At 41.3% G+C, this 13,056-nt stretch overlaps 1 protein-coding gene across 3 annotated transcripts in view; it reads right to left on the reverse strand.

Annotated features, from left to right (window-relative positions):
• Positions 1-1,662: 1,662 nt before the first annotated feature.
• Positions 1,663-13,056, reverse strand: part of LOC141579950 (protein mono-ADP-ribosyltransferase PARP4-like) — a 96,134-nt gene continuing 84,740 nt past the window's right edge. For all 3 annotated transcript variants that reach the window (XM_074392504.1, XM_074392505.1, XM_074392506.1), the window contains 3 exons: positions 12,179-12,278; positions 7,119-7,251; positions 1,663-2,068 (listed from right to left, as the gene is read on the reverse strand). In XM_074392504.1, coding sequence (XP_074248605.1) covers positions 1,873-2,068; positions 7,119-7,251; positions 12,179-12,278 — 429 coding nt within the window. In that variant the 3' untranslated portion in view covers positions 1,663-1,872. The remainder of the gene's footprint in view (positions 2,069-7,118; positions 7,252-12,178; positions 12,279-13,056) is intronic.

The following is a 13,056-nucleotide window of genomic DNA, read 5'->3' on the forward strand; positions in this document are numbered from 1 at the left end:
AGGGTGGGGAGGGAGGGAAGGGTGGGGAGGGATAACATGAGGAGAAATGCCAGATAGAGTATGCACCGGAAGTTAAATAAATAAAAAAATAAAGTTTGCTATATATATATATATAAAAGAAGAAGAAAAGAAAGTTTCCAAATACAGGCAAAAATTCTTCACTTTTTCTTTTAATTTCAGTGCTCATATGTATAGATTACCACAAACAAGACTTCTAAAAATGTTAGTAGTGACCGTCCAGGGCATTAGGCCCGGCCATAGCTCAGGATGTTGGAAGTCACTGAAGACGAAGGCAGGAACCACGGGAATGAGGGAGGTCTCGGATGGCTGGTGAATGGCGGCGATGAGAGCAGGTAGGAAATGTCAAAGAAACTGCATTTTACACAAGGCAGAGGGGGAATGGCTTGCAAGTGGTTGCGTGGAGAAAGATGGAAAGTGACCTTACACCTTTTACAAAACACAAATCGAAATGATCGGGGTCTGAAATGTAAAAAGCACAAAACTAGCTGGGTGTGGTAGCATATGCCTCTTGCCCCTTCTACTTGGGAGGCTGAGGCACAAGGATTGCTTGAGCCCAGCAGTTTGAGACTGTGGTGAGCCATGATTGTGCCACTGCACTCCAGCCTAGGCAACAGAGGGATACTCTGTCTCTGGAAAAAAAAAAAAAAAAAAAAAAAAAGCTCTAAACAAGAAATCTTCTAGAAGATAACAGAGCAGAAAATCTAGATGACCTTGGAATTGGCAATGAGATTTTATATGCAACATCAAAAGTAAGATTCATGAAGTAATTGCTTGGGATACCTAGTTTCCCTAGGTAAGAAAAAATGGGTCAAGGGATTTGCGGGCTTTGCACACTGAGGGCCAGGTAGCCAGGCCCTGGAACCAGGCATATGTCAGGGGTGCTGATGAGCCAAAGATCATGTTTCTTCTTAGCTTGCTCAGTACAGCTGAGCCAGCTTTCCACTGGACTCCTGAATGTGAGATGGACACGGGATCCCAGGACCATCCAGCAGCATCTCTTATCACCTTAAAGCACTGAAACACCGTCTGGGTGCAGAGGCTCATGCCTGTACTCCCAACACATTCAGAGGCTGTGGTGGGAGGACTGCTTGACGCCAGGAGTTCAAGATCAGCCTGGGCAGCCCAGCAATACCCCATCTCTATTAAAAAGACACCCAAAAAATTAGCTGGGTGTGGTGGTACACGCCTATAGTCTCAATTACTTGGGAGGCTGAGGCGGGAACATCGCTTGAGCCCAGGAGTTTGAGGCTGCAGTGAGCTATAATTGCACCACCGCACTCCAGGCTGGGAGGCTGATTGAGACCATCTCTAAAACAACAACAGGCTGGGTGCAGTGGCTCGTGCCTGTAATCCTAGCACTTTGGGAGACTGAGGTGGGTGGATTACCTGAGGTCAGGAGTTAGACACCAGCCTGGGCAATGTGGTAAAACCCTGTCTCTACTAAAAACACAAAAAATTAGCTGAGTGTGGTGGCGGGCACCTGTAATCCCAGCTACTCGGGAGGCTGAGGCAGGAGAATCACTTGAACCCGGGAGGTGGAGGTTGCAGTGAGCTAAGATCACGTCATTAGACTCCAGTCTGGATAACAAGAGCAAAACTCCATCTCAAAAATAAATAAATAAATAAAACAAAAAACACGGAAACACAGAAAACTGTAATATTGTAAGTTTCATTTTATTATTGATTGTTAGCTGATTAAAGTTAATTCTGCTTCCATTTACTTTATTTTTACAGAGATTAATTGCTACACTGAATAAAACCTTAATGAAGTTTCATTATAAGGATCTATTAACATTTGATTATTTTCTATATAGAAGCATGTGAAGAGTTTAAAATTCAGTTTCATTTGATTTAGCCTTGACTGTAATGAAGGAGTCTATGAAGAGGGGACGCAGTGTTTACGGGCTGGAGTCCCAGCAGCTTCTTGGTGGCAGAGACCCAGTCTTTCCCCAGTTCAAGCCGCGGGCAGATTGATGGGTACTGTCCTTCAGCTCTTCTCACCCATTCACTTGCTCTCTCTATTGCCTCAAAAGCCCAGGGAATATTCCTAGATTAAAACAAATAAATGTTTCAGATATCAGAATATAAGTACATGTGAAAGACTACATTTAAACCCATCACATTATATCAGACAAAATGATTCTGCCAACAATTAAGATATTTAATAAAAGCAGTTCTCCTTGATAACTTATGGAAGTTCTTCTACCTGTCTGACCTTGAACTTATGTACTGTGTCGTCAAGTGTCCTATGCCCATCGCTTCCTGGCTTCCACGCGCCTCCGGGCATTCCTGCTGCCTGCAGGACAGCTCAAGTTCCAGCCTCTTTACAGCTGTTTATGGCTCTCCCCTTTCAATGGTTCTCAATCGAAATCCTATCCATTCTTCATGCACAAACTCAAGTACTATTTTACAAATGAGGCGTCTGTTTCTCTCCCCTTCCCACTGTACCAACTTGATTAGAATATCTGAGAGGCCCCCATGAAACTGGCGTGTATTCAGTTGTGTCACGTAAACCAAGAACAACTTGGTAGAATAAGCGTATAAAGTCAAGTCTGTGTCCACTAAATGGCGTCGAATATTTGAGACTGTTGAATATTCAAGTCTATTCAACACTCAGAAAAATTCTGAGATTGTTCATTAATATTAATTCGCTACTTCCTCATTTGTTGTGCCATCTGCTAGAACTTGTTAGTGAACAAATGACAACATACACCAAAGCTCTTAAGAAAATTCTATGGGGGAAAACATAGTATTTTGAAAATCTGCTCCCTCGTCCCGATTTTCCCTTGTGAACTGGGAAAGGGCCTCAGTAGAGCGTGGTGGTTAAGAGCTGGTTTGAGTTGTGACTCTGCAAACACATGATCTTGGCCATGTGATACCGCGTGGCTTTCATTCAACACTGGGAATCTCAGTTTACTCAATTACGAGAATAACATGAGGTTCTATGGGTTTGTGGTGGAAATTAACAAAGCTTATAAATTTAACATGATTACTAGTCCCTGGTACACAGTAGGCATTCAACAAATGTTCACTAAATGTCCTGATGGAATGAACATACTAAATAAGAAGCATGCCCAAAGTGGTTAAAAGACCAACATTTCCTGGTAAATATTCATCTGCTTAGAGTTACTAACTGCTGAACGCAACAAGCCTGGTTTTGAATATTTTCACTAATTCAGCTGGCCTCCTTCAGTCCAGTGGCTTCTATACTTTTTGGTTCACCATTCCACTAGTAAGAAAATCTTGTGCCTACACTCCCATGTAATGTGCTCCTGCATCAATGTTATGTACATCTTGAAACAGAAAATACAGAAAAAAGTTTCCAATATGCAATAAACAAAAAATAAAAAATATTTAAAATCTTTTTTTTTTTTTTTGAGACAGAGTCTCGCTCTGTCACCAGGCTGAAGTGCAGTGATGCGATCTCAGCTCACTGCAACCTCCAATTCCCTGGTTCAAGCAATTCTCCTGCCTCAGACTCCTGAGTAGCTGGGACTACAGTTGCATGCAACCATGCCCAGCTAATTTTTGTATTTTTAGTAGAGAGGGGGTTCCACCATGTTGGCCAGGCTGGTCTCGATCTCCTGACCTCATGATCCACCCATCTCAGCCTCCCAAAGTGATCACAGGTGTGAGCCCTCACACCCGGCCTAAAATCATTTTGTCTTATGTATTAAAATGCCAACAAACTATTTTGCTAGCACAATAGCAGTAATGTAGTAAGAGCAATATGCTGTAGTATACTTGATCAGTTTTGAAAATCTTACTTTAATACTTTGTGATATTACAGTTCAAAAGCAGGTTCAAAGTTTATACTTGTTCTAACAGCTTTAATATCAATAGTTGGAAATGATCTAAATAGAATAAGTACTTCTTTGGATATGTCTATTAAGTCAAATACTAATTTTTCAGTACCATCTCCTAGCTGTTCAAAGTGTTTTTTTTTTCTTTGATATTCATTTAATTAATTCTCTTGGCAAGTGGCATTCGTTTATTGTAAAATAAAATGTCCAAAATAGGCCAGTGCAGTGGCTCACTCTGGTAATCCCAGAACTCTGAGAGGCCAATGTGGGCAGATCACTTGAGGTCAGGAGTTTGAGACCAGCCTGGCCAACATGGCAAAACCTCATCTCTACGAAAAATATAAAAATTAGCTGGGCATGGTGGTGCACACCTGTGATCCCAGCTACTTGGGAGGCTAAGGCACGAGAATTGCTTGAACCTGGGAGCGGGAGGCTGCACTGAGCTGAGATCATGCCACTGCACTCCAGCCTGGGCCACAGAATGAGATCCTATTTCAAAACAAAAATAAATTAAAAAAAAAAAAAAAAAAGAAAACCCTCAAAACAGAAAAAAAAAAAAAGAATAAATTCTAATTTTTCTTAAGGTGTTGTTTTGGCAACAAAATGAGAAGGTATTGCTTTTTAAAAAATTGGTGTATAAATTACACATAGTAAATTATGATTTTCTTTTTTACAGAGTCTCACTGGAGTGCAGTGGCACAATCACAACTTGTTGCAGCCTTGACCTCCTGGTCAAGTAATCCCTCCACCTCAGTTCCTGAGTAGTCACACACTATCACACTCAGCTAGTTTTTAATTTTTTGTAGAGACAGGGTCTTGATATGTTGTCCTGGCTGGTCTTAAACGCCTGGATGCAAACAATCTTCCGGCCTTGGCATCCCAAAGTGCTGGGATTACAGGTGTGAGCCGCAGTGCCCAGCAACGCCTGGGTAATTAAAAAAAGGTTTTTGGAGCGATGAGGGTCTTATTGGTTACCTAGGCTGGTCTTAAGCTCCTGGACTTGATCTTGCTGAGCTCAAGTGATCCTCCCATCTCAGTCTCCCAAAGTACTTGGATTACAGGCATGAGCCAATGGGCCTAGCCCAGAACTTCTGGAACACCTGTTTTGTGTTTGAGAACTTTTTCTTAATCATGACACTTAAAAAATAGTTATCAATATTTCTTTAATATATCCCCAGGTAGTGTTGAATTTTCCCTGTCTCATTTTTTAAAATGCAGTGGGTTTTGGTCAAATCAGGATCTAAACAAGGTCTACCATTGCTGTTGGTTGGTATGTCTCTAAACGTTTATTTACAGCTTCTACTCCTCAACCCTTTTTTTCTCTTGCCATTTATTTCCCCACATTCCAGACTTTGCTGACTGCATTTCAATGGTGTCATGTAACATGTTTCTCTATTCTCTGATGTAATTCAAATTTAGAATTCAAGGGGTTTAACTTCTTTGATTTTATACATATTAGTTTGTACCAATATTAATATCAACCTCCCAAAATAACAAATCAAAAGTTTTATTAACACCATGGCTACTCCCAGTGAGATTTCTTTGTAATATTTTTTAATCCTTAGGCACTGTCCCACTAAGGAAGTATAGTTAAATTATGTACTATGTTGTTTTTTTCTTCGAGACGGAGTCTCACTATGTTGTCCAGGCTGGAGTGCAGTGATGCGATCTCAGCTCACTGCAATCTCTGCCTCCTGGGTTCAAATGATTCTCCCGCCTCAGCCTCCTGAGTAGCTGGGATTACAGGTGTGCTCCACCACACAGAGCTAATTTTTGTATTTTTAGTAGAGACAGGGTTTCACCATGTTGCTCAGGCTGGTCTCAAACTCCAGACCTTGTGATCTACCCGCCGTGGCCTCCCAAAGTGCTGGAATTACAGGCATGGGCCACCACACCTGGCCTATGTACTATGCTTTAAAGTCATCTTAAATTAATTCCCAGGCTGGGCATGGTGGCTCATGCCTGTAATCCCAGCACTCTGGGAGGCTGAGGTGGGAGGACTGCTTGAGCTCAGGAGCTCGAGACCAGCCTGGGCAACATGGTGAAGCCCTGTCTTTACAAAAAGTACAAAAATTAGCAGGGCATGGCGGTGCATGCCTGTAGTCCCAGGTACTCAGGAGGCTGAGGTGGGAGGATGGCTTGAGCCCAGGAGATGGAGGTCGCAGTGAGCTGAGATTGCGCCACTGCACTCCAGCCTGGGTGATAGTCAGACTTTGTCTTAATAAATAAATCAATCCTATCCATTAGTACGTAAAATATTTACATAGCTTCAAAGTCAAAACTGCTAGAGAACCCTAGCTTCCATCCTTGTCCCATCTGTCAAACACCCCTCACAATAATATTTTTATTAGTTTGATTAGTTTTCCCCTTATCTTGCCTTTAAAAGAACATAAGCCAATTGCATGTGTATGTATATATGTATGGATATACTGAGATATGTATATATGTCAGAGGGATCCTACTCTGGGCATGCCCCTGTTGCCATAGGGTCGGGGGTCTGTAGGGACAAGAGAATGTGCTCACCTCAGAGCCCATATCCTCCTTTTCAGACCCTGTACCTCCGGTATCCCTGACCACATGGCCCTGAGTCCCCTTCCCGGGTCTTCCCTGGGTCTGCCATCCTGAGTTTGAACTATGCTGCTATCTCACTCGTGCTGCAAGGTGGCTGGGGTAAGGGAGCGCTGGCATGGGGTCTGGATGGCATTTTGATGAGTGGGGTGGGGAATTCATGCGTGCAAGCAAGGCCTCTTAGGGTGCTAGGGGTCAGCCAAGGGCTGAATTTGAACCTGGCCTTCCAGGTGGTTAGGAAGTTGTATTTGCCAAGGTAGGAAATTAAAACATTTTTAATCTAATAGGTCGCTAATTGGATTTATAACTTTTAGATACTCAGACATACAGTATGTGGGTTTCCATTTGTATTCTTGTCCCAGGCCCTGCCATTGTTGGGAACACGGCTGGACCCAACAATTATATTGTGGGTCTTCTGGAGGCCCCCGGGATCAGCACACTGCAGTGAAGAGCACCACATCAGGAGCCAGAAGTGCCAGGCTCCAGCAGGAGCTGCACTGAAAATCTCTAAGCCCGTTTCCTGTCCAGCCCAAGGTGCAAATACCACATCAGCCCTGCATGCCACAGGAGACTGTGGGCAAGCTGTCACCTGCAAACAAATTCTCTTCCTACATACTTATAAAGTAGTCTGCACATGTCAGCTAATTCCCTATAGCTGTTTGTAAGGTTTATTAAATAAATGGTTGAAGATATAAATAAGTTGCGTAATACTATGGTTAAAGCCACCTGAAAACAGAAGCGTCATCCAGTTTCATCAGCGATTTGAACACTATTCCCTTTTTTTCCAACCTGGTGCGAATAAACTGTAGTACCAGCATTGTAGCAATTAGGTCCAGGAGATGTTCTCTTCCTTTTACACCTAAAGGGAAAAAACTCCATTAGGTCTGTCGGAAACTGCAGCTCAAACTGTGCCTGTTTATAAAATTCCCATTAAAGAATTACAATATGGTTAAATCACAGTACATAAGCAGATCGTGAAACTTTCTAATACTCTTCAAGGTCCTTAATTAGACTGCTATTTAAAAAATGAGGACGGTTGGAACGTGGATAATAAGATGGTTGGAACCCATCTTATTCTGATGGCTGTCAGGAAACGGAACTGTATCCAGTGTGCCCCTCGTTTGCCATCTTCAATAATCAGAGAGCCATGAAGTACAATGAAAGAAATCCAGTGTTTAGGCTCCTGTTACAATTAGCTTAGAAGAGTACACCTATATATTCAACAGATAAACAACAGATATGAGCAGTTACACCAGTGTATCAAATTATTTCTAGTGATTAGTACCTACAGGTATCCAAATCAAGGTATTTTGCTATATTATGAAATGTCAAAATTGAAAAATGGATGTTTACATGTGTTGAACTCAGAATTAACTCATTTTTGTTTAAAAAAAATTCAGGGTTTTTTTTTTTTTTTGAGAAATAGGGGCTCACTCTGTCACACTGGAGTGCAGTGGTGGGTGTGATCAGAGCTCACCACAGCCTCCAAGTCCTGGGCTCACATGATCCTCCTACTTTGGCCTCCCAAAGTGTTGAGATTATAGGCATGAACCACAGCACACAGCCAAAAATGGTTTTAGGGAAGAAATAAAACGCCAAATCTTTGTCTTATAATTAAGAACATACAATTACTTTTTTTTTGAGTAAAGACAAAAGGACCCGGCATATTATGCACATATCTGCATTTGCACCTTTAATTTTAAATCATTGAGGTAGCTAAAACTATTCCTAAGAGGGCTTTTATTAAACGATATAATGTTCTCAATAGGAGAAAAAAGAACTGAATAACTTTTTAAAAACAAAACAAAAAAACCCAATCCACTGTCCCACCGAAGAAAATCAATGGAGACAAAAGCAGCTGAATTTGCTGGATTCTTTTGTGGCTTTTTTGGGGTATTATTTACAAAATGTTCGACTAATTTTTAAGCAATATTAATAATAAGCAACATAGGACTCCAAGAATAATATAATAAATAATAAACTGACAAAATGCCTAATGTGTATCAGCATCATTTAAAAAACAGATTCAGAAAGAGAAGGGATGAGAAAAGAGAAATGAAGGAGAGGATAAAAGACAAAGTTGGGTACAGAGATAAAAAAACAAGGCAGAGAAAAAATCCGAGAGCTTGAGACTCTACGTAGAGAAAGAAAGGCAGAAAAGCACACACTAAAAGAAAAATAACACGGATAATATGGAGCAATACAGAGAAACACAGGAAAAGCCCGTGGAAAAGGTACATCCATGAAATCTCATCTCAGTTTTCTCGTTCTCCTCTGGTTTCTCGGGCCGCCCCTTCTCAGTGCCTCTGCTGTTTTCTGTCCTGTCTGAACACTAAGTGCTGCTTGCTGCAGCCTGGTTCTAGCACCTGCTCTGTCAGACCACCCTCTCTCTTTGGGCGACCTCATCCCGAGCCAGGCTTTAAATACCACTGACGTTGAGAATTGTCCCAGTCTTTTCCAATTCTGACCTCTTTCCTGAGCTCTAGCCTCACGTGACAATATCTTGAATTTTTATTTCACTCTCTCACCTGGGCTGGAGTGCAGTGGCACAATCACGGCTCACTGCAGCCTCAACGTCCCAGGGCTCAGGTGATCCTCCCAACTCAGCCTCTCAAGTAGCTGGGACCACAGGTGCACGATACCATGCCTGGCTAATTTTTGTATTTTTTGTAGAGATGGGGTTTCATCTTGTTGGCCAGGCTGGTCTCGAAATCCTTGGCTCAAGTGATCTGTCCTGTTTGGCCTCCCAAAGTGCAGGCATTACAGGTATGAGCCACCGTGCCCGGCCTATCTTTGGTTTTCAACAGTTTGACTCTGGCCTATCTAAATGTGGTCATTTTTGTACTTACCTGAAAAAAGTCAGGCCCAATTCTTATCTACTTACCAGATTTGTTTTCTCTGACTTGTTTTTATATCTCTGTACTTGGAGTTCTACTGAGTTTCTTGGATCTAGAAGATGCTGTCTTTGATCAATTTTACAAAAGTGTTCAAATATTTTTCTGTCTACCCTTTCACTTTCTGAAACTCCAGTAACACAAATGTTAAGCCTTTTTTTTTTTTTGAGACGGAGTTTCGCTCTTGTTACCCAGGCTGGAGTGCAGTGGCGCGATCTCGGCTCACCGCAACCTCCGCCTCTTGGGTTCAGGCGATTCTCCTGCCTCAGCCTCCTGAGTAGCTGGGATTACAGGCACGCGCCACCATGCCCAGCTAATTTTTGTATTTTTAGTAGAGATGGGGTTTCACCATGTTGACCAGGATGGTCTCAATCTGTCGACCTCGTGATGCACCCGCCTCGGCCTCCCAAAGTGCTGTGATTACAGGCTTGAGCCACTGTGCCCGGCCGCCATGTTAAGCCTTTTGATATCATTCCACAGTCTTGGCTCCTCTGTTCTTTTTTCATTCTATTTTTTTCTTTCTATATTTCAGTTTAGATAAGTTTACTGAGTACACTGTAAATTGAATTAAATGACTTTTTTTTCCTGTTGTGTCCATTCTGTTGTTAAGCTCATTCAATGACCTTTTCATTACATATATTGTATTTTCCAGTTCTAGGATTTTCATTTGGTTCTTCTCTATAGTTTTCAGCTATTTGCTATGACCCTGTCATTTGTTCACCCATTCCATCCTTTTCTGGTATGTCAATCCCTCACTATATTTTTAATAGCAGTTTTTAAGTCTGTGTCTGCTAATTCTAACATCTGGGTTATCTCTGGGTCAGCATTTATAGCCCACTTTCCCCTTGATCACAAGTCATATTGTCCTGCTTCTTCATATGTTACTAAATTTTCATTCTATACTAAACATTAAAATGATACCTTGTAGAAACTATCCGTTATTCTATCTTATATGCTATCTTCCTCTAAAGAGTGTTCAGTTTTGTTCTGGTGGGTCTTGCTTGGGCTTTGTTTTAGGCTTCATTAGGATGGGTCTATTTTAGCTTATCCCTTTGTCCTGGGGTATAGTCCTTGATCATGAGGTATGATCCTTATGACCCTTTTATGGTTTCAGCGGAAGGATATTTATAAAGTCTCTCTAATTTAGTGCAATCTGAACTCTAAACTCTGGCCAGTACTAGGCAGCAGCTGAAATCTCTGCTTAGCTCTGTAGCTTCCCAGCTGTTGCTTTTTTCCTGGATTCCTTGAGGTTACACCCCGTATATATGCGTGTAGGTTAGAGAGTGCCACGGATCTGAGGGGTATTTGGATGCAGATTGGAGGGCTTCCTGCTTTATGGTTCCCTCCTTTATAGGATTTTAATCCTTAATTTCCAGCCACTTTGGCAACCTCAAACTCCAACCCTGTGTCCTCATTCCGTTAAGACTTTCTGTGTTAGTTCTGACCTCCCATTGTGTCTCATGAGCTGAGAAATGCCTTTAGGTGACAAGCTGGATACATGCGGAGCTCACCTAGTTTGCTTTCTTTCTTTCAAAGATTATGTTCACTCCAGTTTCTGCCTGTTTTTGATTATTCTCCTGGCCTTCAAAGAACGGTTTTAAATATTTTATTCAAAGTGTATTTTATTCAAAGTTAATAACTGTTATTGGCAGGAGAGTTAGTCAGATACAGGCTCTTCTATTATTCCAGGAAGCAGCACTCACTCCTCATGTAAATTGTCATCACCCCTTTCTGGCTTAGTGCAGGTCAAACAGGCTATGCATTTGCCCACCCACCCAGCCTGGAATATGAAAATTGACATTTTAGAGATGAAGGTGGGACAGTGAGACACAACTGTTTTATCCGTCCATGAATATTGGCTAGTTGTTTAATAATGTGTATTTAAAAAAAATCTCCAGGCTGGGCATGGTGGCTCATGCCTGTAATCCCCACATTTTGGGAGGACGAGGTGGGCAGATGGCTTTGAGCTCACAAGTTCAAGATCAGACTGGACAACATGGTGAAAGCCCACCTCTATCAAAAAATACAAAAATCAGTAGGGCATGGTGGTGGGTGCCTGTAGTCCCAGCTACTCGGGAGGCTTTGGTGGGAAGACTCCTTGAGCCTGGGAGGTGAAGGTTGCAGTGAGCCAAGATAGTGCCACTGCATTCCAGCCTGGGCAGTGGGGCCGGACCTTGTCTAAAAGCAAACAACAAGCAAGCAACACCTGTCCTGAGGCTACATTTGACCTTCAAACCACTTGCTGGGTCAAGGATGCTCAGGACTTCCTCACCTGTCCCCTCTGTTGTCATGATAGGAAACAGATCCAGAGGTTGAACAACTGCCTCTTGCAGAGGCTGGCTAGGTGCTCAGCAGAGCTGCTTTCTCCTCCTGGACACCCAGCTTAACAGCACATGCCTTCGTCCTTGGATGGGGCTATCTGACTAGTGTTCTTCCTCTTGTCTAGCAGGGGGATGATGACAGGGTAATCTTCATTCTTCTCTCTTACCACGATAATTTTAAAGACACATATCGAAGATGGTGGAGCCACAATATGGAAGGAGTCAGGTCTCTAAAAGACCACATAAGTGAAACTTTCTTCCTGACCAATATTTAATTGTGATATGGACAGGAAAGTAATCTTTGATGATGTTAAGCTAGTGATTTTTTTTTATAGCAGTTGGTGCTATTTATGCTAATAAATTTTAATAGACAATACCCTAATTAGTGGTAAAAATATGACTAGAAACCCATCTCCCATTTCCTTTGATGGTTAAATATAATTCCATTCAAATATAACTTTCATAATTATTACATTAATACACTAGTTTACAAAATAGTTTATAGCAATTAGGAGCATGCTTATGAATGAATGAAAATAGTGACTTAATAAATCAAATGATAGTGACTTACCTAGAGATTGAATGCCTTTTTGTTGAAGAAAGCCGTGTAAAGCATTTGTATTAAGATTTAATATAAATCCCAGTTCTGGTGTAAGTTTCCAGAAGCCATCCTACAAAATTAAGAAAACAAATTTAAGTTATTGACATTTTACCACATAAGAAGTTATGTAGTGGGGCAGCAAGAGGGACAAGGGTTGAAAAACCTACGTTCCCTACTCGGGCAGCAAGATAATTAGAAGCCCAAACCTCAGCACCACACAGTATGGCCATGTAATAAACCTGCACCCCTGTGTACGCCTGCATCTAAAACCTGTGTACCCCTGCATCTAAAATAAATTTTAACAAAGTAAATAACAAAAGAAGTTATGTGATAAATAAAATAAGCGTTCATTTATTTAACTTCAGTTAATTAAGGCATTTCTAAAATTTTTATTACTGTAAAATCAAGTTCTCCATACACTAGTGACATAGTTTGAAACTTCGTAAATGTTATGAACACTATGTATCTGATGGCATTTATAAAAAGTGTGGAAAGAGGCTCATGTGTAGAGGTTTTTAATGGTACTTTTTTTCTTCTAGTGATGCTTTATTTCAAGTTTTATGGATACATAATACTTGCATGTATTTTGGGGTACACATGATATTTTGATATATGCCTAGAATGTGAAATAATCAGGCCAGGATATTTAGGATCTCCATCAGCTCTATCATTTATCATTTCTTTGTGTTGGCAACATTTCAAATATTTTCTTCTAGCTATTTGGATGTATACTATGTATTGTTAACTATAGTCATCCTATTGCATTAACAACTAGCAATGAGCAATGAATCAGTATTTCCAAACTGTTAAATAGCATGATTCCCCCTTTAAAAAAAATCCACTTTGTC

The sequence above is a fragment of the Saimiri boliviensis genome (assembly GCF_048565385.1).
Source record: "Saimiri boliviensis isolate mSaiBol1 chromosome 16 unlocalized genomic scaffold, mSaiBol1.pri SUPER_16_unloc_1, whole genome shotgun sequence".
Lineage (NCBI taxonomy): Eukaryota > Metazoa > Chordata > Mammalia > Primates > Cebidae > Saimiri > Saimiri boliviensis.